Genomic DNA, 27,722 nt, shown 5'->3' on the forward strand with positions numbered 1-27,722 from the left:
AAAGATATAGAAGAACAAATTTCATTTGAGTCATATCAACGCAAGCCTCCTGCAAAAAAACATGGCATGGAGACATTTGAATGAGATTCAAATCAGTGTAATGTAAAATACACTGCATAATTGAACCTTTAGGGTCAGGCTGCTTACTTTTCTGGGCATTCAGCTCTACTGGCTGGTACTTCACAGACTTGCTGCCTCCAATCCTCTTGAGGCGGGCAAAGAAGGTCTGTGACTCCTTGTTCGCAGCTCCTGTTGGTGTGTCGTGGATATCTGACTCATCAAATACACTATCTTCCTCTAAGAAGGGGAAAAAGAAGTACCATTACCCTTCAATGTCTTACATTTGTAAAAGAAGATATCTATAATAATAATATATAAATAAATCACACCCGTGTGAAGTGAGGGGTGCTCTTATAATTGTATATCACGACGTAAAATAGACACTATGCTATTTGCTCAGACACTATGACGTAAAATTCTCCATTCATTGTCAATGGTTTATGTAAGTCAAAAATAGACACTAAGCCAATTTGCTCTGACACTATGACGGTGTCCAGCTAACCGTATGCATGAAGTCCATTATGCACAATCTTATTTATTTATTTATTATGTCTGTTCAGCAGAATAGCAAGTTTGCAAGCCTACCTCGTACACAACAATCTGGAGAGCTAGTCTAATTCTGGCAGAGTAAAAATGGACCGTTACAGGTCCATTAGTGTTACTGTAGTAGACTGAGACGTTTTTTTTTTATTTTTATTTTTTTACATTTTTCAAAGATTGCTTCAAATTCTTTTGAGGAACACAAATTGGTGGTTAAACTGACACTCAGGATACCGTTGTACTAGAGGAGTACCTTTTTCCTTCTCACTGTAGCGGCTCATGTTGGAGTTGTCGCTGTAGAGGGGTCCTGCAGTGGCATGGGGCCGACAGCTGTGATACTGGGCATTCAGTGTGTTGATGGTGATGTGGATCAGGTGGAGCACTATTTTGCTCCCGTCCATATCTCTGTAAGGATACTGCAGGAAACAGAACCACTCATTATAATTGTGTTTTAAACTGAAAGTCCATCCAAAAACAGACGTTATATCATGTTATTCCAGTGATCTTGGACAGCTATGTTGATCTATAAAAAGACATCCGTCTAAGCTGGGAATCAGAGCATCAAGACATACATTTTTAATCTGGTGTGTGTGTGTGTGTGTGTGTGTGTGTGTGCGCGCGAGTGCGTGCGTGTGGAGTCGACCTTACAGTTGTGTTCGACTTTCTGGTGGGGATGGGAGGGGTAATGTGCACGCGTCTGCTTTTTATATTCCCCGTCTGGCATTCTTTTTTATCGATCGTGGGTGGGGAAATATGTTTATCCCCACTTCTGGTAATACTGAATTAACCACTTAAACGCTCTAGATTTACAGTTTTAAACTGGACATGAGTTGGCTCTGTTTTTTTTCAATCTACACCAAATCTCTTCACTAAAAATAGCCCCAAACATCTCCCTAAGCCTATAAGGACAGGACCAGGAGGCCGAACCACGTAAAAGTACACTCTTTCAGCCCGGCTGATTGAGTCGTTTACCCTATTCCAAAAGGGAGATATGCCAGCCACCCTCTAAAGAAGAAAAAAAAAAAACCATTTCAGCCACTGTTAACCACGATGTCCCACTTCCTTGTTCTGCATGTCTAAAATCCAAAACGGATTCGTACTGTATGCTTCTCACTCATACCACAGCCTGTTGTGTTGCCATTTTATATTTTACTGGGTGACTTTGTTCAAATCAATGGTCCAATCCATCAAGTAGCCAGACAGAAAGTCGCCAAGATTTTACAACAGCCAAAACAGACTCTGCTCTGATTTGGTCAGATTTAGTGATTTTCTCCATTGGTGTCAGTAAAATATTGAATTAGTCCCCATTGCCAAGCCTTTATAACAGACAAAACAAAGAGAGGACTCATTTGATTCGATTTAGCAATTGAATTCTTTCCCCAATGGTGTCAGTAAAATATTGAATTAGTCCTCCTTTCCTACTCTGTTTCCTCCATAGATTATTTAACTATATTGCACTTGTTTGGAGCATGTGGTTTTAAAAGTGTTAGGAACTGCATTTTTACTTTACTATAGGTACTAGCTATTAAAGGCAGTGGCTAGCTAGTAGTGTTAACACTTAAAAATCACACCCGTGTGAAGTGAGGGGCGCTCTTATCATTATACATCACCATACATCATCTCATGAACAACTGATTTAATGCCGATTTGCTCGTCTACATATGACGTAAATTTTCCCTTCATTGTCAATGGCATTTAATGTTTGTGTTGCCACAAATTTACGTCATATTTGACAGACATTTGACCTAATTTCTCCTTTCATTGTCAATGGCAAATATGAGACGTGTGTGGACAAAAGCTGTATATAGAAGGGGCTAGCGCCCCTCAAAAATGAACTTGAACACAGAATGCACAGATTTTTAATTCACATTAATGAGCAGGCTGTTGTGCCACACCCTCCTAGTCCCTCCACTGCACGACATGATAAGGCAAGGGCCAGGCATCTCCCTCAGCCAGCATCCAGCTCAGGTGTGGCTGATCCCAATCAGCCCAGCTGCTCCTATCACCCTATGGCATCTCACATTTTTCATCATGGGTGCAATGGCCGACTTATTGCTACTGTAGCCTACGGGATATTCCGCATGTTATTTTAACAGGCTTAGAAACACACATAAAAAACAATCAGAGGGTAATTAGAGCACTTTCTCCACACAGCCCTGTAATGTAAACTAGATTTTAAAACGTGCATTTGAACACTGATGGCTGCCAGTCACAACACACAACCTCTCATTCTTTTTATCCCACAATTTTGTAACCCTTTTTTTCACCCAATGTCAATTACCTAATCTAATCCTGGGCACTACACTCCCTGGGGAGAGCAAAGGACTGACCTCATGCTTCCTTCAATGCATGAGGAGTCCAAGCTACTTCTTTTCACCTGACAGAGGAGGGGGGGGGGGGTTCCCCGTTTGGACGTAGAACGTGAAAGGAACACGTTATTCCAACCAGTTCCTTTCCCTACAATCAGGTGCCCCAGCTGGCCAGGGGGAGGCAGTATACTGGATTACTGCATTTGTGACCCTAGGGGACACGGGGAGAACATGCAAACTCCACACAGAAAGGCCCTTTCGCCAACCCCACCTCGGGTATAGAGCTTCTCTTTTCTCTCAACACTTTTCAGGCCTCCCACTAAAAGCCTCTCAATTTGTGGGACGCCTGAAAAGTCATGGAAATGTGGAGACTGTCTCATGCACAGTGGGACGTACATCTGGTCAAATATAAATCATAGTAATATTCTGAATATGACAATGAGGTTAATGGAATTTATTTTTATGTAGTGTTTATTCATTTGTTATGTGTCTATGTGTCCTCAGACCTGGTAGTCCTCTAGTTAGTAGTGAGAAGATGAAGCATCATCTGACGGTGAAAAAGTACTAATTCATCTCCAAACACAGACGTTATCAAATGTAATTCAATATAAATGACACAGGGTCACATACCTGACAAAATCGCTGGGCTGATTTGTTTATTTTTGGAACACAGTTCATACGTATATGATGCAATCTTAAGATTTGCCTATGAGATTTCCAATACAAAGAATAACTCAGGTGACCCAGGGGTAAGTGGGAGTGACGTCAGGGATGTCGGTAGCTTCTGGCTTGCGAAATGGCTTAATAAAACGCTAGAAAATAGTGAAAATAGCTGAGATACAAGCTCACAACACTATTTCTATGTAGGCTAAAATTATTTTATTTATGTATCCCGATTCCTGTGCAATGAAATCCCAGTGTGTGTTATGCCATATGGTGGCGTGTAGAGCACAGTACCTTATAGAGAATAACAAGCAGGGCTTTGAGCCACATCTGTCTGATGTGTGGCCGCAGCGCCCACAGGGAGCATCGGGGCGGCTGCTGGAAGTAATGTCTCAACTGGGGACAAGTGCAGTACTTCAACACTTGGACCACCAGGGGGAGTAATTGCTTCCCCAGGCCAATGTTGTAGTCCATTACCTGCAGGAAATGATATTGCACAGTAGTGTGACAAAAATATATTTTAACAACATGCCGTTAGACCTAAAGCAACAATCGCAGAATACACAAACAGTTTGATATTTGATAAATAAGGGGCAATACACAGTGTAAATGTAAATATAGAGTCACTTGTGCAATGCCGGCGATGAAGGCGTTGAAGCAGGTGGACGTTCGCATCTTCTGTGGGGCGATCATGAAACAGCCCTCCTGCTGGTCGTAGCCCAGCAGCACATACAGATGGCGCTTCACCGTGTTGAAGGCCTTGGCGCTGCTGATGTCGGCTTCGGCGCTGCCGTCATCTTTGGCCATGAACTTCATCAGCACCATGATGAGCTGGTGAACCGTCTGGTGGTCGATGCCGACATCCTCAGGCAGCAGATCCCTGATGACGGAGTCGCTGTCGTGAGACGGGGTCTGGCCTAGGAGAGGGGCTGAAGCGTCAGGGTTAAAGGGTGGGAGAAAGCATGCTGAAGACAAGGAAGGGTAGCAGGGAGTTGCGGGGGGGGTGCAAGGATTGACAAACACAGACGGGGTGAGTCAACTCATCTCCTCAGCTACTGTCTGTCTACAAGATGGATGCATTGGCCACAATCTGCAGTAATGTGGACAGAAAGGGTGCAAAAAGGGTTCTCAGAGCCCTCATGCTGCATGCACTTCATGACGATGTGACAGTGGAGAAGCCAGAAGCCCTCATGGACTCCATGTCAATGTGCCTTTAAGTCAAGGGAGGACAAAAACATCGGGCCAATTTGTCAACATGTTCTCTACATCGACATCAAATGACCATTGTATGGTATGGGGTGAATGGAAAACATGACATGGTCAACAAGAAAGTCACAAACAGAACAAGCATTGCCCTGTCATAATTTGCATGTAGCCCATTATATTCAGTTTCAATTATGTTTCCCCCCCAATGTCATGTGATTGTTATATACTGTATATGCATATGTATTATTAATATTATTATTATTATTATATAGTGTATCATTTCAGTTTGGGATTTTTTATTTACCTGGTAGGACTTTCTCTATCATATCTCCAAGTGTCGGGGCAGAGTGATCTTGTCTTGTAAGCCTTAGAGCTAAAAACCACATGTGAAGAGCACAATTTAGAAAATGTCTCAACGAAGGCAGCACAGGACATGTCTGAGCTTCATCTTCACGCACGCACGCACGCGCACATTCACAAAAGTCACACGACACAGAATGCCATATGGCTCAAGATATTCAGGCTTTCACAACTGCTGTAGACAGTCATTTTGTGAGATCACAAAATAGCAAATCACTGCTGCCTAAGGCCTCAATCACATTATTAAGACAAAATCGTTCTCTCTGTTCCGGGTGGAGAAGGGGGGCAGAGCAGCTGAGATTCACAGAACAGCTCTGCTCCATATGGGGGGCGGGGGGAGGAGGGCAGAACACACTCCATGGAGCAGAGCTGTTCTGTGAATCTCAGCGACTCCCATTGAAAATGAATTGCGAGCTGCTCTGCCCCCCTTCTCCCCCCGGAACAGAGAGAACGATTTTGTCTTAATAGTGTAATTGAGGCCTCACAACCGCATTATGTGTGAAGCCATCATCAGTAGTACTGGCGTACTAGTCTGTACCAGATCTCCCAGACACTCAAGACAGCCAGATATTCAAGCGGGACTGTGTCAGTGGGATGCAGTTTGTTGTCAGGTGTAAGCTGTGAGGCACACGCTGAATGCTCCGTATGTCCGTAACATCTGTGATTAACCAGACTGATTGGTTGGCAATCTTTTGATGTCCGTTCTGTTCTGTTGTTCTGTTCCTTCCTGTAAAAGGATCATTTGGACTGTACTGTGAGAGCAGGTAATCTGGGCAACAAAGCTTGCAGTCATTTGTTTGAAAGGACTAAATTATTAGAATAATTTCTGTTAATAAATGATAGAGGGCTGTTTGTAGGGCTTATTTCAGATCTGAGTAAACGAATTGAAGAGTTGAGATGAAGAACCATCTAAATCCATAATAATTATCCATTCTATAATGTATACATTATGGATAAGGGGTCAGAACAGATTGGGGGATTGTCAGAATAAATTATGAATTTAGATGGTTCCTCGTCTCAACTCTTCAATTATTCACATAAACTAAAAACTCGAAATCTCTTAGCAAATCTTTCAACTCCAATGCTGCCATAATCTGGAGAATGTGATTATTTGCATACAAAATGGTTGAACTTCCTGCTTCCTTTATTATTATACAGTGGTAGAGAGATGTGTTCTGAGTTTACACGATGGACAGATTATCCTTCCTTTAATTATTTTTAATTAAGTTTTCTTTTTTTTCTGGGAGGTACAGTATGTGGTTGTTGTCTTGTTCCTCACTGTGCACTGTGCACTTCCATAACATTTTTTATGTTATGGATCACTTTCAAGCCTTAATTTGATGCAGGAAATGGCAGTAGAAAAACAAGGGGAAGGAGGACATGCGTCAAAGATCCTCAGATCGGATTCAAACATGGAAAAAGTCGGCTGTGCAAGGGCTGAGCTTGAAAGTAATGGCTCTACCACACCAGGTGAACTCCATTTTATTTTATACTGTTGAAGGCAGAACGAGTATTTGGTACCAAGTGCACTAAAAAAGTGCACAGGGTTTTGCATACATACTGTAGATAGTTTTCCACAAAAGCTGATGAACAATCGCCAGCCAATCAGTATAAAGTTGATCAGAGGTTTTAACGGCGGTGGAAGACCCCAAACAACACCCCACTGACATAGGAACAAACATGGATGCATAGAAACATAGAAAAATGCATAATATGAGTGAGCAGAGACATTAAGAAAATGGAACCAGACTGGATATATATATATATATATATATATATATATATATATATATAGACTTGTCTAGCTCTGACAATGTTCGAAGTACGACAGCATCATAATTACCCTATTGTTAGGCACCACCACACGTGACATGATGTAGCTTTAAATTGACCAGATGACCGGGGGATTTTAACCTTTGGACAATTTGTAACAGTCCAAGGGAATAACGCTTACACACAAAGCCCTATTTTATACTGTGAAAATGAAATGGGCTCATCACGACACATTTGAAAAAGATTGTACTTTTTCTTTTGTGAAAGATTTCACCTGTAATGACATGCACAAAATAGGGACACAAGCGTTAATATGTTCAGCTGTCTGTTGTCAAATGTCCCTGAAAATCATTGCTTGTGCATTTGCACATATTAAGTATGGAATTAAGACATCGTTCAGACATGGACAGACAGACAACCGGCCAGTCTTTGCTACTCACGAAGCCGGTTGCTCAGGGACTCGGGGAGTGAGAATGCCCTCTTGGACACGGGTGCACCCTTCACACTGTCACGGAGCGAACGCACACTCTTCTGCCGGTTCCTGGCAAACCGGGCACGCCGTATCTTCCATAGAGCTGCGTCGCTGAGGTTGGCCACGTTGGTGCGTACGGCTGTGATGGCTGACAAAAAGAACAGCTTGTTTTAGCACAACATGGTGGGGAGCAACGTTCTAAATTACAGCACACAGACAATGTATGCCACATCTTTAAGTGGGTTTGCAGGTAACTATGTCAAATAAACATCCAGTGAGAATGCAGTATAGGGACCTACTAGTAGGGAAAGGGAAGTCCTTGTTGCAGTCCAGGTGTAGCTGAGCCTCCAGAGAAAGCGTTTCAAAGCGGTTAACAAAAAACTCCCAGCTAAGAGCAGGAACCTCCTTCTTCAGAGAGTGCAACAACAACAGCTTGCTGAGGATGATGGGTCGATCCCTCACGACGGTATCAAACTGGAAGTCCAGGCAGATGCACAAGCCCTAGACACACACAGACAGACACATCAATAAAGAATGTGCACATAACACACACACACACACACACACACACACACACACACACACACACACACACACACACACACACACACACACACACACACACACACACACACACACACACACAGTCAAATTAACTCTGAAAGTGGTCCACTTTTATCACATGCAGAGAGAAATTAACACATATGTGCCAATAAGCCCAATTATTTTCATAGGTTGAAAGGCGCTATAGGGCATCACCCTAATTAGGAAGCTGCCTGTCCGTCTGCGTTCCTTTTATGCCCAATTGCCCATGTAGGCAGTTCCATGTCAGGCATGCCCAAGTATGCAGTCCTGGCCAGTCTATGATGACAGTACTATGATGTCATAGTGATGACATCTGATGACATCATAGTGATGACATCAGGGCACTCCGACCGTCTGTGATATGCACGCCGGGTTTGAAATTGATTTTGTTTGGGCGGTTCTCGAGAAGGTTTCTTGTGTTCTTATAATCTCTCTCTCCCTCTCTCATTTGATGTGGTGTTGTTTAGGTCACCTGCAGTGCTGGCCTTTTGATGGTGTCTAGCAGTAGTCTGGCCCGGGTGGCGACAGCTGGGTTGACATCCTCTACAGATGCCAGGAAGCAGCAGAAGGCATGGGCCAGGGAATACTTCAGCAGGTGGTTCTTGGTCACGGAACCAATGTCCAGGAACCGACAGAGTACTGCCACCTTCTCCACTGATGGTTATTATAACAATGCAGGACACAATTGATCATCTCAACACCAAGATTCAGAGAAAGCAGTGTGGCAACTACCTAATCGTTTCCAGACAGCTTTAAATAGTTGAACTATTGAAACAGAAATTTGGCGTAAAATCTTCCCTTCATTGTCAATGGCATTTAATGTTTGTGTTGTGGACATTTTGTGGGGACAAAAGCTGTATATAGGAGGGGCTCAAAAATATCATCTCCACCATTGTGGGTTGCTTTTGTATAGAGGGTATGAACATGACATCATCGTACCTGGAAGTTAAGCAGGAACGCCCACTGAGTGGCAAAAAACTACTTTCTGGCCTTGACAGCCCATTCATCCAAACAGAAAAGTCCTGTCTGATTGCATTAAACAATGTTAACTCACCAACATTGCAGCTGTACGTAAAGCTTGAATTATCCTCTTTCTATCTGCAAAGTTTTTGTTTCATAAAAATCCACCATAGAAACGTTATGAGCTACTTTCTGTCAAGAAATGCCCTGCATTTGATGTGTCAAAAGTGAGCAGCTTGTAGTGTTGGAGTTTGGAAGTGCTTGTTTTCAACAGGTGGTACGCAGGACGGTTGAGTGATTTCCAACGAGCGCTTCCAAACTCCAACACTACAAGCTGCTCAATGTTTTGCCACTCAGTCTAGATGAGGGGGGCGTGTCCTGTTGGGAAAATCATGCATGTGCATACTCTATTATGACTCAACTCAAAAGATGAACACCTAAAAGCCACTTTGTTAATTGCCAATGTTGACCACTAGGTGTCATTGTGGCTCTAGAGAGGGGCTCAGGAATGGGTGGTCATCACCAGATACTAGCCAGTCAGTCACAGTATAGCATGGGTATGCAACTGTCCTTTTAGCATTACGGTCTGACCATCTGTTTTAACATAGCTCATATGGGGGTGTATACATGATTAGTTATCATCACAATACAGACCCTTTGTAAAAAATATCTCATGACACACAATTTCCCTTGGACATAATGAATCCAAATGATACAATGCGGTGTCACTATTCATGCTGTGATTTACTCTGCATTCTCTGGACAATATATGATGATACACACATTGATTTTAAATAAGGTATTGTCTGTGTTTAACCCACGCTCCCATCTTGCCATACACCCCGTCCTCTAGCTGACTCAAGGTCACACAGCTATTCTGCCAATCACAGGGTGGGAAGAAATGTATTAATCACACAATTCCCCTTTGCCATTTGTTGGAGCCGCATGGTAACCATGACAACACTAGGGGGAGACGTGGTTAAGCAAGAGCGTGCGGATGAGGTTATACAGTGCAAGCAGACTGTGGGTATTCCCCTAATGTTTCATTCATGTAACCACAGACGCATTTACATAACCTGTCATAAAAACCAAACAACCACATCATAATGTCATTGATGTGGGGTCATTGCCATCATACGCAGTAAAAAAACATCCTTGTAAAAAAACATCCATTAAAGATAGTTAAATTAACATGGAAGATTTTACTGTGCGAGCCTTGTTTCTGTTACAACTTACAGGCCTGTATAAATGCCCATACGGTATCATATGAGAATATGGCTGCCGATGCTTTATTCAGAATCATATTGAAATCTTATTGAAGACAGTATGACGAAACAATTTGTCAACCTCCATCAAGGCTGATGGAAATCATGTCATAGAAAAAAAGCAGTTAATTAAATGAATATTATTATGTGACAAGATATACATGAATATAGTATGTTTAATTTCTACGATCTAAAAACTCAGTCAAAATGTCAATTTATCTGTAAAATTCCTGACCTAAATAAAACATTCATATAAGTTCATACATTCATATCCGCTAAGAGACCTGACAGACGTTGTTTGACATTAAAAACCACATAAACCTCTATATATGATACCAGTGGCCCTAAGGGGTCTATACTTGACCCCTTCCTTTTCTCCCACTACTATTTTCCACCTAATGTTTATTATGACAGGATAGGGATGCTAGGATATTGATATGGTTTAAATGTTTGCCGGGTAAATGCTTGATCTTCTCACCTGCTTCAAATCGAATCTTCCAGTCCTTGCTGTTGAAGTTTATGTCAACAAGGTTCCAGAATATGTCCGCCCCATGGGAGAGAGAAAGGGCATGAAGGAGCTGGGGCACTGCCAGGGAGGCCAGCTGGCAGAACTCCGACTTCAGCATGGACCACAGGCTGAAAAACATACACATACAATACATGCATACACGCACGTACACAAACGCGTGCGTGCGTGCGTGCGCGCGCACACACACACACACACACACACACACACACACACACACGCACACGCACACGCACACGCACACACACACACACACACACACACACACACACACACACACACACACACACACACACACACACACCACATGACATTGCAGAAGAGGCCATTAAGGAGTCGATTGGATTCTGGCAAAAATACAATTGTCACAAGATATTTCCATCAACAGCATCAAGGTCACTTTTTCCCATATCTTCAAGCAGAGTTGTTGCAGACCTCGGGATGAGCATCTTTTCCTGGACGTAGGCAAGGAACTGTGGATGGTCCTTACGGGCCAGGTACAGACACTCCCCATGGAGACACAAGATCTTCAGACAGTTCAGCATGTTGAACAAGATATCAGGCTCCTCAAACTTGGACATTTCCTGAAGCCAACAGAGGATACATGGCATATTGAAATCAACACATTTCAAGACCAGTTTTTCTGTAATCTTTTATTAGCTTTGCGGGTTATACCGCTTAGGGGATTTTATTCCTGAGTGGCTACCGAACAGTATCATACTACACCAGCAGAGCCGAGCAGAGACAAATTAAGTTCTGATACAACGCTAAAATGGTTGAGTTGAGGCGTTACATTAGAGATGGTTACGTTAAGCTTTAGATCTGGTGTGGGTAGATAAGTTTAAGGATATAGGAAGGTTGAGATTGTGTAACTTCAAAATCACAGATTCTGAGCTTGTAGAAATTGATTACCAGGTCAGCCCCAACCATATTTATATAGGTCAAATGAGTACCTGCAGAATGGTGTATATAAGCTTCAAAGACACTGGTAGCTGCTGGTAGGAGAACTTCTTATCAGCGTTATTCTTCATTGCTGAAAGGAACAAGGCATTTGTATGAGAGAAAGTACACTGTTAGATGCTGAAAACAGTAGATCTACACACTGAAGCTTACAAATCTGAGATTTTCAGTCAGTGACAGCATCGCACAATGAAGTACAAAACAGGCTTTCGTTTCATTCGTTTCATTAGAGTGAAGACTCAATTATCAAAATCCCAGGGAAAGAAATTTTTCCAAGAACTGAAATGTACTGACATTGTCACCCAAAGGTTCAGAATGCGGGGCTAGTTCAGTGTAATTTACAAAATTGTGAATTTTAGGAACACACTTTATCATCAATACGCAATGCGTGGTGAGCTTGTAGATCAGCTATATACGGCGAAGTGATTTAGTAGAGATGGAAAAAAAGAGTGGACCAAGTGAGCCAACCCTGGTAACTTGTATATGCTAAAAATCTAAAATGTCATTGATGCTTTCCCGGTTTTAATGGTATAAGTTAAATTGTTGTTGTTAATGTTTATGTTTAGTATTAGCAAGCTGTCAAATGATCATTTCATGTGTCCATCTGCTACAGAGGCTGAGAAATAAATAAATGAATACATTACATATAGCAACATTTATAATTAGTTACATAGACATGGTCCCGGCATGAAAGGTACTGTATACCTTCTTAACCCATTTTGACCTGGGAACGATTCTGCAATCGTCTTCTAAATCCTGACTGTTTTCTTGAAAAAGCTATGTTTTTCTATGTCAGTCGTTCACAAACACTTTCATGTTATTTTTCACGATTCTTCAAAAATAGCAGATCTACAAGCTCGTAGCGTGCGTAGATCTGCTATTTTTTAATAGCTAAAGCAAAACGTAATGCTAACACCAAAAGTTGTTCCCGCCCAAAATGGATTAAACTAATGGCCTAAGTCATTTTTGGAGGATGTTTTTCAGCTCCTCATGACATTGGCCACCTCTGGTAAAATCGCCAAAGTAAATTGAAAGTCCTAATTGAAAAGGATCATGTTTTTTGTAAAATGAGTGTGACTTAGGCCAAAGTGAGAGTGTGACTTAGGCCAAAGTGAGAGTGTGACTTAGGCCAAAATAGTGCTCTTTGGGAGGGGAACAAGGAATCACGTTGTTTTTCTCTCTACATTCAATCTCATTATATGGCAATACAGGTCTCAAAATCACACAAAAAAAGTTGTGTTACTCATTTTTGGGAATGTGAAATGGCTCTATTCATGTGTACATTAATCCTAATTGATGACCTCTTATGTCAGAAGATGGATTAAGACAGAATCCAATGGGTTACACATTTAAATGTAACACAGTGTCTTCTTTCAAATTGAAAGAGCAATATATTATACTGTAACATTATGTACTGTATATACACACATGGATTATCAGGAGAGTTGTTGCTGGGGTTGTCAGTGTTTGGGCCACTTGTTTTGTCTCCTTCCTCTGTTCCGTTGTCACTTGTCATAGACAGGTCTGGCTGCGGTAACAACAGAGTTTCCTCCAAAGTATCAGTGGGCTCCTAGAAGACATTAGATTACATGAAATATTCAGTAATTTACTGTTCAGTCGTAGTTATTTGCATGTATCATATTTAGCCATCAACTGTTGAGACTGCTGGTCGCATTCACATGCAAATGTTACAAGATTTTACCTCCAGGTGAGTGTGAGAATAATGTGTGAATGTGCAACAAAATGACGTAATCACATACTGTGAGCGGCGTGTTGCACTGCGGGAAGTGTGGGGACTGGAGGACTGACTAGTGAATGTATGACATCCGACCTAGGAGCTGACATGTTCTCTGTGCACTGCCCCTTTTGCATTGTCGCGCATGACGATTTGGTGCAGTGATGATGTGTGCCTCACCACCAGTCGTATGGTGCAGTGATGATGTGTGCCTCACCACCAGTCGTATGGTGCAGTGATGATGTGTGCCTCACCACCAGTCGTATGGTGCAGTGATGATGTGTGCCTCACCACCAGTCGTATCTCCTCCCGAGGGGTCAACCTCTCCAGTAGCTCACAGCCCAGCTGGTAGCACAGGATGCTGGACTGACACAGGCTGCACTCCAGGGCCTTCTCGTCCTTCTGACAGGTGTGCGAGCCCCCCCACGGGGCCTGGAACACATTGTTGATAATGCCCACAATGTCCTTCCCCAGACTGCTGTCTAGACCCAGCATCACACCGTCATCCTGGAGCTCCATCTGGGACAGGGGGAGCAAGCAGCCGTGAAAACGCACAGGGAACAAAGGAAACTGGAGCACGACACAAATCTCTACAACCTGTGTGTTTTGTTCAGTATGAGTCATGTATCTCTGGATGAATGGGAGAGGACAAAATATAGCTAAACTCTGTATTGTATACAGTACGTATGTCTTTGCTTGGTGTGTGTGTGTGTGTGTGTGTGTGTGTGTGTGTGTGTGTGTGTGTGTGTGTGAGTGCGTGCGTGCGTGCGTGCGTGTGATTGCTACCTGCTTGAGGACGAGGTCAAACATGAGGATGAAACAGCCCAGGTTCATATCATCGTCGTCACAGTCCAGGTCCAGGGCACAGTGGCCAGTGGCGTGCCCCAGGTTTTTAAATGGGCTGCAGCGCAGGGGACTGCGGAATGGGCTCCGAAATGGACTCGGATACGGGCTGAGGGTGTTGTGTTGCCCACGGTGTCCCGGATCGGATACGACGCTCACCTACGGCACGCACCCACGCATATCATACAATGTGAGGTGCGCTGGCTACAGTTGGTTTTGCACATCATCTCGTCGTGCATACTCCCACACTCCTATTGCTGACAGCTATGACATCTAAACCCACGCAGTGTGCAGCTTTAACTTTTACTGATAAGTCGGTATGATAGGCAAGTTCAATTAACAGGACTATTTTTAGACATAGACAGTTCCCATGGAAACGCAAATTCCGACGAACAATAGACAATAGAGACCAGATTAACCCATTCTGACCGGGAACCCATTTTGGTGATAGCATCATGTTATGCTTTAGCTATTGAAAAATAGCAGATCTACAAGCTCGTAGCGTGCCACCGAGTGGCGCGCTACGAGCTTGTAGGTCTGCTATTTTTTTTAAATCGAAGAACGACTGACATTTTTAGAATCTGATCTCAGGTCAGAATGGGTTCATCAGACCAGTGTGTGTCCCAGTGGAAACCTCGTATGAATCTGATCTCAGGTCAGAATGGGTTAAAAGAAATAAAAAATAAAATCCTGGTGTGATTACTGTACATGCCCGAGCTAGCTATATTCTGCTGTGATTCAGCCACAAAAAAAGTGAGTGCTAAAGGCTCAAATTGTCATGTCTCTAGAGAAGAGCTTAAAAGGCTGATGATGAGATCATTTGACCGCAGTCATTTTGTCATGGATGTACAGTATAGTATCTCACCCTCCGAGCCCCACTGTTGCCAGTCAGATCCGAGACCCGTGACTTCCTCTGATTGGCCAGCTCTTTCACGGAGTTCACGCCATCAGAGAACATCCCAATCAACAGCTGTAGAGGCACCACAATGTCCAACTCTGACAGCACCTGTAGTTGCAGACCAGAAACACCCAAGTTAATACGAACATACAGCTTATACACAGACAGGCAATATAATGCACTCAAAGACAAATAAAGATAAATATGTAAATTTGTACAAGACAATGTTAAGGGTTATAAACAAAAGAGAGGAACGGGTGCCACTTCATCTGATTGAAACAATTTAGGCATTTAGTAGATGCTCTTCTTCTAAATAACATGACCTGCCCTAATGTGATCGATGAAGCTACTGTTATATCTCTTGGTCAGAGTGATTTGGTGGAAGACTTGAAAGCCATCCATGTAGGGCAGCAAGCTGTGAGTGCATATGGAGTGAAAATGCAAAATCCCTCCTTTCTTCATCAGCCTCACTGTGTGTGACCCAGATCCATATTCAGCAGGAATCCTGCCAGGGTCTCTCACACACCCAATGACAACCTGGTCAATGCACACATACTAGTGTAGAGGGAACCACAGGATATGAACTGGACAGAGATTAGACATGTTCATGTGTGCGTGCAGCCGTGCACATGTGTGTACCTGTATTATTAACCTGTATTATTATGTGAGAACTGTATTTCCAAAAGGATTTAGGGTGGTTACGGCAAAGGTTAATGCTAGTAATCTCTCAAGACAGCCAGAACATTCAAAGAATCTCCCCCGCCTCCCTTTTTTGCCGATGGGTTCTCAGATTGGGCATGTAGTGGTGATAGTTAATGTCAGAGGTCAGGGAAGTAATGTAGTCAGTGGACATCAAATGAAAGGTTCTCACAAGACTAGAGGTACAGTAAAAGGATGTGTATGTATGTGTGTGTGTGTGTGTGTGTGTGTGTGTGTGTGTGTGTGTGTGTGTGTGTGTGTGTGTGTGTGTGTGTGTGTGTGCGTGCGCGCGTGCGTGCGTGCGTGCGCACTCACATGCAGCCACAGCAGAGCCTGCTCTTGCACGGACGCTGGGTAGCCAGAGAATCTGCAGCTGATGAAGCCAAACATCTCCTCCATGGAGAATGGCAGAGGGCACAGCTCAATATCAAACATCTTACTGCACAGAGAAGAGAGATAGAAGCCGTTGCAGTGTATTTATTTATACTGTCGTGTATCTGTAATTGCATTGCTTTGCATTGCTTTGTCCCCCACGCTAACAAATCTAATTCCAATCAATGTATCATTGAAATGGTAATTAACCATATTCATTAACCAATTTTTCTTGAATCAGATTATGATTCTTTAGCCACAAGGAATACTCCATTCTGATTGGGTTTGCTTCATTTTCTGTATGGCTGTGGCCTTAGACTCTTATCATAAAATTAATATGCATACAAAATGTTGTAACGGTTATTTAAACTAACATTAGCTGCAAGCTATGCTTGTAGCTAATGGTACTTCGTCATGATGGCTTTCGCCTACTTGCTGGAGTAATAAGGTGGCGTTTATTCCAAGGTTGACAAAGATAACACACATTTTCCATAATCAAAGAGAGCATTGCCCAAAATATGAATAAACACTTTTAATCACTGGTAAGTGGCCATGGTATTTAAACAGCATAATCAGCTTTTTTAAAAGTTATGCAAGGGGTAATTAGCCTCCATATTGTGTATTATTCTTTGTTAACCACGTAGATCATTAATAGAATAATAAATCATTGTTGATTCCCTTGCCAATATAATACTTAACACAGAGACTTTACTGTGTGCCTCAACAGGGATGGACATGACTGACCTTGCAGGTAACTGACAAGTCAATGTTACAAAATTCGATAAAGTGTATTTCCACAATGCACCATTTTTACATATTTTACTTATCTTTTTTTGCCTTCGGGAAAATTAAGGTTGAGCCCCCAGTACTAAGTTATGTTAAAGCAATAAAGTTACAATATGAAAACAGAGGCTGATATGGCTGGCTGTCTGTCTCTACCGACAGCGTGTGAATATGACGGTCGGTATGTGTATGGTATGGGGAGAATACACCGCAAAGCCCATTGGAGAAAAAGGCTCTATATCAATGAAGACTAGTATAATTATGTACAGTACCTGAGCACCTCACGGAATTCTTTGAGCTGCTGGTCAGGTACCTCTGTGCGGATGGCCTCCAGCCATTCAGGCATGAAACACTCCCAAAGTGGCTGGCTGATGACATTGTACGGTATCAGACAAAGGATACGGTTCAAGCCCTCCTTTAGTTGGGTCACGGTGCTGCATGATTTGTCCCAGTAACCTCCCACCTGAGGGTAGGCATATATGGACAGGTTCAGCTCCAGCACAGCCACAGGGAAATTCTCAAAAAACGTGCTTAATTTAGGCCTAATAGTTCATCATAATTATGCTGCATACAAATCTCCATATAGCAACTACATATGCTACGAGCTTGTAGGTTGTCTATTTTCACCATGCAATACCAATGCCATCATATTTACGCCAAAGCTTATGTTGGCAAAATTTACATTTCTAAACCTCGGCACACTAATGTAAGGCTCTGAATGCCTTACCCTGGCGAATTCCACAGGTTTGGGCAGGAGGCACATGACCATGACATCGAAGCGCACATCACACACCGTCTTCAACCATTTTGTGACAAACTGAGGCTTGAGCTTCTCCACCAGGCTGCCAACCTCGTCATCCATCATGTAGGCAGTGGAGTGAAACCACTGGAAGACCATACTGACAAGCCGCGCTAGACTCTCCGTGGGCGTGTTCTCATTGGGGGTGCACAAGCTCACCTGCGTGTGGGGATTGGAGAAATGACAACTAATCAATTAGGTTATTGAATTCAGCAGAGAGGCGATAACAACACGCGCATATCCTTATCTGAGTGACACAGAAACAGCCGATGAACAGATACTCACCAGGAACCAAATGCCAAACTGACTGAGAAGGCGCTGGTCATGCTGGTCATCCTCCTTGTTGTCAAAGTCAATGTTGTCCAGTGAGTGGTGGGAGGCGGAGAGACCCATCTGCCGGCGCCTGTTCATCTCAAACTCACGTAGTTCGGCATGAATCTCTGCTTCCTTCAGAAGGCTGGACATGTATGGAGAGGGCATAACAGAGAGAGGGATATTACAGGGAATATTAATATAAATATGGCAAGAGAAGGAACTACCGGTACTGTATTGTGACGAAAAGAGAGCTTAGCCAGAAGGCAAAGCCCTCTGTCTACTGAGCAATCTTTGTTCCTACTCTCACCTATGGTCAAAATTAGTTTTCTCTGACGGGTAGCTGGCATCTCCCACCCAGAGATAGGGTGAGAAGTTCAGTCACACGAGAGAGACTCAGAGTAGAGTTGCTGCTTCTTCGCCTATAAAGGAGCACGCTTAGGTGGTTCGGGCATCTGGTTAGGATGCCTCTCAAGCGTCTCCTCCTCGAGGTCCTCGAGGCACGTCCCACTGGGAGAAGACCCTGGGGCAGACCAAGGCGCAGATGGAGGGATTACATCAACTCACTGGCCTTGGAACGCCTCGGGATCCCCCAGGAGGAAGTTACTAATGTTGCTCTGGAGAGGGAAGTCTGGAGCTCTCTGTTGGAGCTGTTGCCCCCGCGACCCGCCTACGGATAAGCGGTTGAAGATGAACGGATGGATATGGCAAGATAAATAAGAGTCTAAAAGCTCTGCTAACAGACGCCCTAGAGGCTGTGCTGCTCCTTGCACCTGATGTTAGCCAAAATGTAGTGCTAAATGAAAGGTCATGGGGTCACCAAAATAAGTCCACTCTATGGTCCACTAGGTCCACTCATGCTCCAGGAAGCATGAGTCCACTCAACATGTGTCATGGCAAACTGCTCATTAGAGTTTGAGCATGTGTGCAATTTGAAATGTCTGCCTAAGGGTGGTGCTAGTACAGGGCATTGAGTCACCCAAATCAGTAGGGCCCATTCTCTGGGTAGTATGAATGTGCACAGCAAATGTCATGATAATCTGCTTATTATATTTTGAGATATTGTGTGTGCAAGTGGACATTTTGGCTTTAGGGTGGTGCTAGAGAGGAGGGTCAGCAACAATCAGTAGCTGGGGATCAGGAAGTTGCACAGCAAATTCCAGTGTAATTAGGATATAGAGATTGTGAATATTATAAGAAGGGGGTAGGAGTAAATAAGTCTTTACCTCTTCCTACTCCTTTTTGAACTTCAGGTGGAAGATCAATGATCACATTGTTGTCGTTATAATTTTCTTATTTCATTCAAAAAAGAAATATATATATATGCATTGTGTTTTTTTATTTTATTTTTTATTTTACTGTTTTACCTAAAGGTTCAAAATAAAGATGATCAAATCCAAAAGTCAAAGATATTGTCGCTCTCAAGTGAAAACCTTGTATGTCTAAAAGTATTACTTTTCAGGACCTTGGAAAAATAACCTGTGTTCCACTGCAGTTATTTAATCACAAACTTTTAATACTTTTCATTTGTTTGATTCATTGATTGAATAGACTTGCAGGTCTGCTATTTTTGAAAAATCGAAGAACGACTGACATAGAAGCTTTTTCAGAAAACTGTCAGGATGTAGTAGACATTTTTAGAATCTGATCTCAGGCTAAAAGGATAACACAAAAAAGTGCTGGTGACTTCAACTTGTTTCCATTGTGGTCCTATCTATAAATGCATAAATGTCTCTGTCTGTGTGTACGTCTGTAATGCACGTAACTTGAGAACCACTCGCACCACCGACTTCAAATTCGACACACAGGTTCCAACACCCCCACAGGGAGTGCAGTCCCCGGTGTCAGGTCGGTCTGACCCACAGTTGTCCAGAACCACCACATCATGGCTGCCAGTTCATATATTTTTTCTTTTCTTTTTTTCAGAACCGCCACAAAAGGCCTCTGCCCGGGCTCTGGACAGGGCCTCCTCCCAGGCTCCATATATGGAGCTGGCCTATTTTGACATCACAACACTCCATATTTGGGCATGCCTCACACATAACTAAATATGGGCATAAAAGGGACACTGACACGGGTACAACGGGTATTGCATAGCCGGATGGGGCATGGATCTCCAACTTCCATCGTTACCGACTCAGTGCTTTACAGCCGGGCACCAGTCTAGTGTATTCATTCATTCAATTCAAGCAATTAACTCAATAATAGATGTCATCAACAAATACAAAACTAAATATAATTATTTATATATTAATAAAATATATACAAAAAAGAACAGGCCCCAGATACACTTAACCACTTTCACTATAAAAATATTTCCAAAATAGTAAAATATATAGCAGATATTCAAGCTCACGCGTCGTGGCCCAAACATGCCCAAGAGCATGAATGGAAGAGTAGAAGATGGAAAGACGGACTGACCGACCAACCAGCTGACTAATCAACCGACAAACAATGTCAACCTTAGAGCACCTGCCAGTAGCTAGCGGTTGTAAATAAGCTACAGCATAAGGTTACTACTACAAGTCCATAGATCCATTCTATGCATGTTTTGTGAGACAGCTGTCATAAGCACTCGCTGTGGTCATGATATGTTTGTAACTGTGTGAGGCTCTGTGACTGTACCTTATAACAGCCTCCACGGTGCACACTAGCTCCTCTGCCCCGCACTCGCGGGTGTTGATGGGTGGGGGCGAGGTCTGGTAGAGATGGGTCTCCGCCGCAGCCCCCACCTCGCTGCTGTGGTGGTTGACATGGCAACGCTTGCAGTAGCGGACGGGCCGGTTGCCATGGCGTCCGCAGCAGCCAGCTGAGAAGCAGGTGACAACTGCCCTCCTGACATGAGAGCTACAGTTCTACAATGAACCAGGAGACAGAGAGAGAAAGAAAGAGATGGAGAGAGAGACAGACACAGACAGAGTGAGACAGAGAGAGGGGGGAGAGAGAGAGAGGGAGGCTCAATTAATTTCTATTCTAGGAATTGGCAGCCACCTCAAACAGGCTACTGAGAAAAATGTGTACCTTCTTGTGTTGCATTCACAATGTAATGACAAGCCTCTAAATATAACCCCATTTCCAGGTATCAAAGAAGTGCTTCCTTAGACCACCCTCATTATCCTGGCAAATAACATCCTTCTGCTTTCATATGCCTCTATGTGGGCTGTTTGCTCAGAGATGTTTGCTTGTACAGCTACAGTCTATCAGCAGAGATAGCAGAATCTTTATGTGTCGCCTGGGTGTCTCAGCTTTCCATAAATAAAAAGGGTGGCAATGGGGGACTGGCCTAATCTGATCAACCAGTAATCTTTGACCATTAGAGGGATGCAGTTCTGCCTATCAAATTAACAGATCCTTCCCCTGACAGGCTGTTCTCTCGTTCACCCTCTTTTTGCTCGACAACAAAAACAAAATAAACCCTGATTTGTCACCAACAGTGGTGGAAAGTAACTAAGTACATTTACCCAAGTACTGTACTTAAAACTGTACCTTTCCTGTTCTCCCCTAGATTTTAACCCGGGCCTCATGCTCAAGCAAGTGCTGACATATTACCACTGAGCCTGAGCCTAATAGAGCCTGTTTGCTTGCTTTGGTGAGAAATATGTCAAACTAGTTAAAGTGCCCCTCGGGGCACAGGTCTCCACCAGGCCAGGTCAGGTTGTGGCCTCCTGGTGGCACTATAATAGGCCAATGTGAAAAGGGTGCCATTTCTTGCCTTGGATGGCAATTGGATGATTTGAGGCATTTTGTTCCAAAGATGTGTTTTGCAAAAATCGACCTGTTGGTGGCGCTATAACAGGCCTATGTGAAAAGGGTGGGATATATTCATCAGCCTAGTAGGAAAGTGCACGCTGCGTTCATGAGTTGAGGCTTTTTGTTCAAAACGGGCCAAAAAATGTTTTACAAAAGTCAGCCTCCTGGTGGCGCTATAACAGGCCGTTCTGGAAAAATTGGGACAGATGTTCATCGTTGGCATCCAGGGAGTGTGTGTGCAAAATTTGGCATCGACCATGTTAACGGTGCCGGAGGTTAGCTGGTAACAGACGGACGGATGGACGCGCACACACACTCGCACTCGCACTCGCACACACACACACACACACACACACACACACACACGGACGGAGTGCAAAACATACTCTCCCCATCATGCCTTCGGCCTGGTGGAGACAACCAGAAACAGTCTAGGTTGTGTCCAACCTAGACACAGGATCTAAATGTCTCAATAGAAGACCAAACCATCCAGTAAGTTATATTGTATAACATAGTACTGTACATACAGTACTCTATCATACAGATTGGACAAAACAGAAATCCAATCACTAAATAAATGACTACATAATAGAGCTTTAACAATTTTGAGGAAGTCATTTTGTTTATATACTTTATATTCTACTCCACTACAACTCAAGAGACAAATATTTTGATAGTTACTTTGCAGATTTACATTATTATTACAAAACATACATTAACTACGTAAGCCCTGTTATACAGTACTTCAGCTATAGCCGATCTGCAAGCGAGATAGGGAGTGCTGTGGTGTAACCATATGTTCCTTATAATCACTTCTGGCTCTGATAGAAATTAATGCTCTCTGGTAATGACGACTTAACTGGAATGTGTTCAGGTGGGAGTTTAAAGTGCTTTGTACAGTGGAAGGGACAAATCCTACTCAAAATGAAAGTGGATTATACCTGCTGGACAAAGTAGGGCGGCGGACAGCGTTTGCTTTGACTCAGTGACTGTACCGATTAGCAGCTCAGCTCAATAGAACACCTGAGATCGACACACTACTAGTCCCCCACCCCGCACTCTGCTGCCTTCATGGCGTCTCCCTGGAAACCAGCGGGGGAGCCCTTATACATTCCGGAACAAACATCATGCCCCAGTGGATCCATTACAAACGACTTGGCTATCACAAAAGCACTTCAGTGAATGGACTCCCCAATTGAGAAAAAAAAACAACATTATGGTCATAAATAATGATTTTACAATATGTGACAAGAATGAAATGGAATGCAATTAAATTAAATAGCATACTGTATAACACAAGGTTAACAGGTTTCTCTAATCATTTATGCCCGTTAAAATAGTTCACTATTTTGCAAACATAAGACAGGATTACATTGGTATGACATCGTGACACGTTTGTGACACGATGTCATTTTTGGGGCTATTTAAAAAAAGGGACAAGTATAGTTCAAGGTTCATGCCACTTTTATGATGCCAGCATGCACAACACAACATGTAGAGCTTACCTTCTTTTGACAGATTGCAGATATCTCAGCTGTGAAAATGAATCCATGGATGGACATTGTCAAAATACAAGCAGGGGGAAAAAGTAGTTCATTAAAATGTTTCCCCTCTGTTGTTGTTGCTTATATATTTTTATTTAATGTGTCTCTTGGTCCAAGGGAAGGTGGACGTCCTGATATAAATAATAATAATTATTAATAATAATAATTTGTATTATTACTCAAATGTCTGATTGGGAATGCTCACCTTGGGGCAAGAGCACATCAATGAGCCATTCAGCGTGGTCTCTGTAAAGATCAGAAAATAATAAATATAGATTACATGTAGCAATATTTGATTTGTTAGCCGAGTCTACCTCAGAGGTTATCTAATCTTAGAGCTAATGTACACAGACTACAGCTGATCACTCATGGTTGACAGAGCAGGTGCACAACATTTCTGTTCTCAGCCTCACAGAAAACTAACTAACACAATTTTAACACAATTATGTGTTAATAAAGTGTCTTTAGGTACTCAGAAAAGCATATGAATTCGAGATATTATTGTGATTATTATTAATTATAGCATGTTACAAGTCGTAGAAAAGGTAAACAAGTGACTGTATTGTTTTCTGACGATGATTGCATTAGCATCACTAGGGAATTATGTAACCATGGTGATGTGCTCCCCCTGGCTTAAAAAGCAGGAATAATGAGGCAGGCAGCAGGTGATGTATGTTTGGCGTGGTATCTTGTTGGAGGAGGGTGACAGTAGAAAGCCTTGGGGCTGAAGGATGAGGTTGAAACAGGAGCATACCCGGCGATCCTCTGGCTACACTCCTCGCATATGTAAAGAGGAGGGGGCTTGTCTCCCAGGGCAACAGAGAGAGTGGGATCGATGCACATCTGCAAAGAAGTCAGACAATTGTGGTTAGAACAGAGGTGGAATGTTTGCCCACGAAAACACTACAAGGTTTGATTTTTCCTATAAAAGACAAACGCCGTTGCAGCACCACTTGCTGCAATGCCTTACCAAGCACCGCTGCCCCCGACATTTTTCTGATGCAGTACACACAGTGGGCAATATATCACAGAATTGAACAGAAAAACCTGTGAACCCGATAACTGTCGCTGCTGTCCTTTGTGGGTGCCTGCACACATATGCTGTTCTGCTCCGTGCACAGCCCTGCATTAAATCACAATGCTTATGGCCTAAATGATTGCATGGCACTCTGGAAATTTACTGTTCTCACTGGATGCTACACCATACTCAACGGCTACAAAGGGTAACCCCCCCCCCACACACACACACACACACACACACACACACACACACATACACACACACACACGCAGTGCACATACACTGTACATACACAACCCCCTCCCTGCTCCTTGCTGGTAATTGAAATCTGGCCCATGTCCGTGCCCATGTTCCTCTTCTATTTGTCAGTTTAGTGCACAGCTGAGCGGAGACAAGCATTGCAGATCAGAGCTGCAGAGACAGGCCTGGAGTCGTATGGTGGCTGATATCATTAACACACAGCCACCCAGGCATTCCCTGATGTATTTACTGTGTCTCTGAGAAGAGAGCATGCACGCACGCACACACACACACACACACACACACACACACACACACACACACACACACACACTTGAACACAGCATGGCAATCTGGCACACGCCATGTGTATTCCCTATGACCATCTCAGCGGCGGTTTCCGCTCATATGCCTTGCCTTCCACTGAAAGCTGCACCTCACCTTGGAGACCCTGGATGAATGAAATGCTAACTTGTGCCCTTGTTTAGGTTCAGGGAGTTTGAAGAAAGAGGTCACCTTGACAGCTGGCTTATTGATGGCATTGTGGCACTCGATGTGTTGACAGTGAATGGGATTCCAGGCTGTGTGGAGACAGAAAGACAGATTTAAACACTAGCATACTTATGTATTCTGGACATATTCTGGGCGTCTCATAATAGGCAAACAAGTGTTGCATGCTGGATCTCTTGTCTAGTTTTAATCTGTTGATGAAATTGACAATATATTTAGTCCTAGTTTTAAGTTTTAATTTAGTTTTCGTCGTTGAAAAAAGGTAGTCGGCGAACATTTTTCGTCATAGTATTTATTAGTAGACGAAATCAACAGTGCTGACCTGTGTACTGTAATCCTCTGTATTCGCTGATGGCTCCTGGGGGCTTGAGGTTGGGCCAGTAGTGAAACAACATCTGTACTGCGGCAGGCTTCACTTGGGATGGCCCATAGGATATGACATAAAGCAGGTCCTGCACATAGGAAATATACCATGGTGGTCATAACACTGCATATGCCAAATTTATGCCAGAAACTTTAAACTTTAATTTCATAAAAACAAACTGACATATTTTCAAAGAGAACTTAAATTAGGCTTTAATGTTCCTTTCGCATACCAAGTAAAATGTTAACTGAATACCTTCCATACTTCTTGCTTGTGCTTCATAAGACACTCCAACAACTGGCAGTGATATACTGGAAAGGACAGATATATTTGAGGGGACAAACGGACAGTATATACTGTGTGCACAGTATATAACGTATGTTGTATTTATCTATACGGTATGTGTGTGTGTGTATATAATGGATTGTATGTACAGTACTGTTACTGTATATACTATTTTGCTAACGTAATCAATACTGCCTTGAGCCAAATGATGGTTTACCTGGATTTGACGTGTACTGCATTGCAATCATCAGCATGGAGGAGGCAGAGAGATTGACGTAAGCTGGGACACCCCCCTCTCTTCGAGTGGAACCCACTATAGAAGCGTAAATATAACAGAAAGAGTGAGAATGATAAACAATTGAAAGATAATGTCTGGTGGTCGTGATTGTGGCAGGATTGGTTTCATAAATATATGAAATAGGCATCTATGTGAGTGTAGGTAATATGGGGGGAAAGGGGGCAACATCACATGATCAGCTGCTTCACTGCCTGCAAACTTTAATGACAGGGTTTTCATTTTCTCAGAAAGTCATAATCTAGATTACTATACTGACTACTAACACTGATCATTGTATATAACACATTCTATAAAGCCTGTGTCTGATCTCTATGCATTATAATCTGCATATAACACTGTAGAATTACAGCACTCATGATTATTTATAACAATATTTATAACACACTGTACACAGTATTTTATGATGACTTATAATGCGGTCAAGTATCATAATACATAATTGCTGGTCACTCACAGACTCTTTCTTTTGGCCAGGATCATAGTGTATTCATATTCTTTTTAAGATTTAAGATTCAAGCACCCAATGATTATGACTTATAGTTACACTATAATGCATTAAAAGTTATTATAATGTATTACAGACGGACTGAGGCGGAAACATAGAATCTGGCCGTCAGCCGTCTGGCCTGGCAGAGATAATAAGTATGTTTAATGCATTATAGCCATAGGGCTCCATCTTGCGCCGCCCTTATCCCTAAACTTATTTGCCTTTTTTTTACTATTTTGACAATCATTTTAAAATAGTTCAACTAGCCGACCTACATCTACCGGTACATGTTGTGAGCTCGTAGATCAGCTATTTGAACAATTTCCAAAGGTATTTTTAAATAGTAAAAAATGGCAAATAAGTTTAGGGATAAGGGTTAAGGGGTGACACAAGATATAGCCCATGGGCTTTATAAAAAGTGCTTTTAGTTTTTGGTAGTGGCTCCTAAACAGGTAGTATGATACCCATGATGTATTGCACGAACATCCAGAGATGAGCAGAACTAACCTGAATTCAGTGCACACACTACAAGATCATTAGAATGCCCTGCAATCGGGAAGGGGCATTCAGTACCACAGCCTAGATCGGGCAAGATTGTCCTCTGGCTTATAGCATATAGTTGTTTGTTGTGCCCTTGGGTTCATGAAAGGCGCCATATAAATTCAAGCTATTATTATTATTATAGTGAGGGCACGGTTCAAAGATTCCAATCATGATCCTCCCGATTTGCTGACAGATGATCGGGCCGTGTCAATCATGTTCAAATATGTTAGATATTTATGTGAATGATCACTACTGTCCCAGTGGAATGGCACGGCGGGAGTCGCACAACCGAGAGAGAGAGAGAGAGAGAGAGAGAGAGAGAGAGAGAGAGAGACATGTAGTGAGAGAACCTCAACCTGTGGGTACATTGGATAGCTGAGGCATGTCAATACTATGTGGTAACATGACTGTCTATATAACGTGTCTTATCTTCTCAGTCATATCAGAATCGTTCGTCTGTTGCCATCTCAAGTTTAACAACCTCCATTGTTTACATCTGCTTCCACATCACAGCACATCAAGGTGCAGCGTTTGAGTTGCTTTGGGCAAGCCCTATTATC

The 27,722-nt window shown here is 42.8% G+C and overlaps 1 protein-coding gene across 1 annotated transcript in view; it reads right to left on the reverse strand.

Annotated features, from left to right (window-relative positions):
- The window catches only part of unc79 (unc-79 homolog, NALCN channel complex subunit), a 53,635-nt gene that overhangs the window by 18,219 nt on the left and 7,694 nt on the right, over positions 1–27,722 (reverse strand). Inside the window, 27 exon segments of the mRNA XM_080784010.1 lie at positions 148–297; positions 854–1,016; positions 3,867–4,049; positions 4,200–4,489; positions 5,083–5,151; positions 7,352–7,531; positions 7,683–7,884; positions 8,441–8,622; positions 10,672–10,829; positions 11,155–11,303; positions 11,673–11,752; positions 13,108–13,249; positions 13,706–13,933; positions 14,201–14,416; positions 15,123–15,263; positions 16,170–16,293; positions 17,282–17,472; positions 17,737–17,967; positions 18,094–18,265; positions 20,746–20,975; positions 23,376–23,404; positions 23,620–23,660; positions 24,169–24,257; positions 25,192–25,256; positions 25,508–25,637; positions 25,805–25,860; positions 26,052–26,147. Coding sequence (XP_080640136.1) covers positions 148–297; positions 854–1,016; positions 3,867–4,049; positions 4,200–4,489; positions 5,083–5,151; positions 7,352–7,531; positions 7,683–7,884; positions 8,441–8,622; positions 10,672–10,829; positions 11,155–11,303; positions 11,673–11,752; positions 13,108–13,249; positions 13,706–13,933; positions 14,201–14,416; positions 15,123–15,263; positions 16,170–16,293; positions 17,282–17,472; positions 17,737–17,967; positions 18,094–18,265; positions 20,746–20,975; positions 23,376–23,404; positions 23,620–23,660; positions 24,169–24,257; positions 25,192–25,256; positions 25,508–25,637; positions 25,805–25,860; positions 26,052–26,147 — 3,987 coding nt within the window.

Source organism: Protomyctophum bolini (assembly GCF_963924005.1).
Source record: "Protomyctophum bolini genome assembly, chromosome: 15".
Lineage (NCBI taxonomy): Eukaryota > Metazoa > Chordata > Actinopteri > Myctophiformes > Myctophidae > Protomyctophum > Protomyctophum bolini.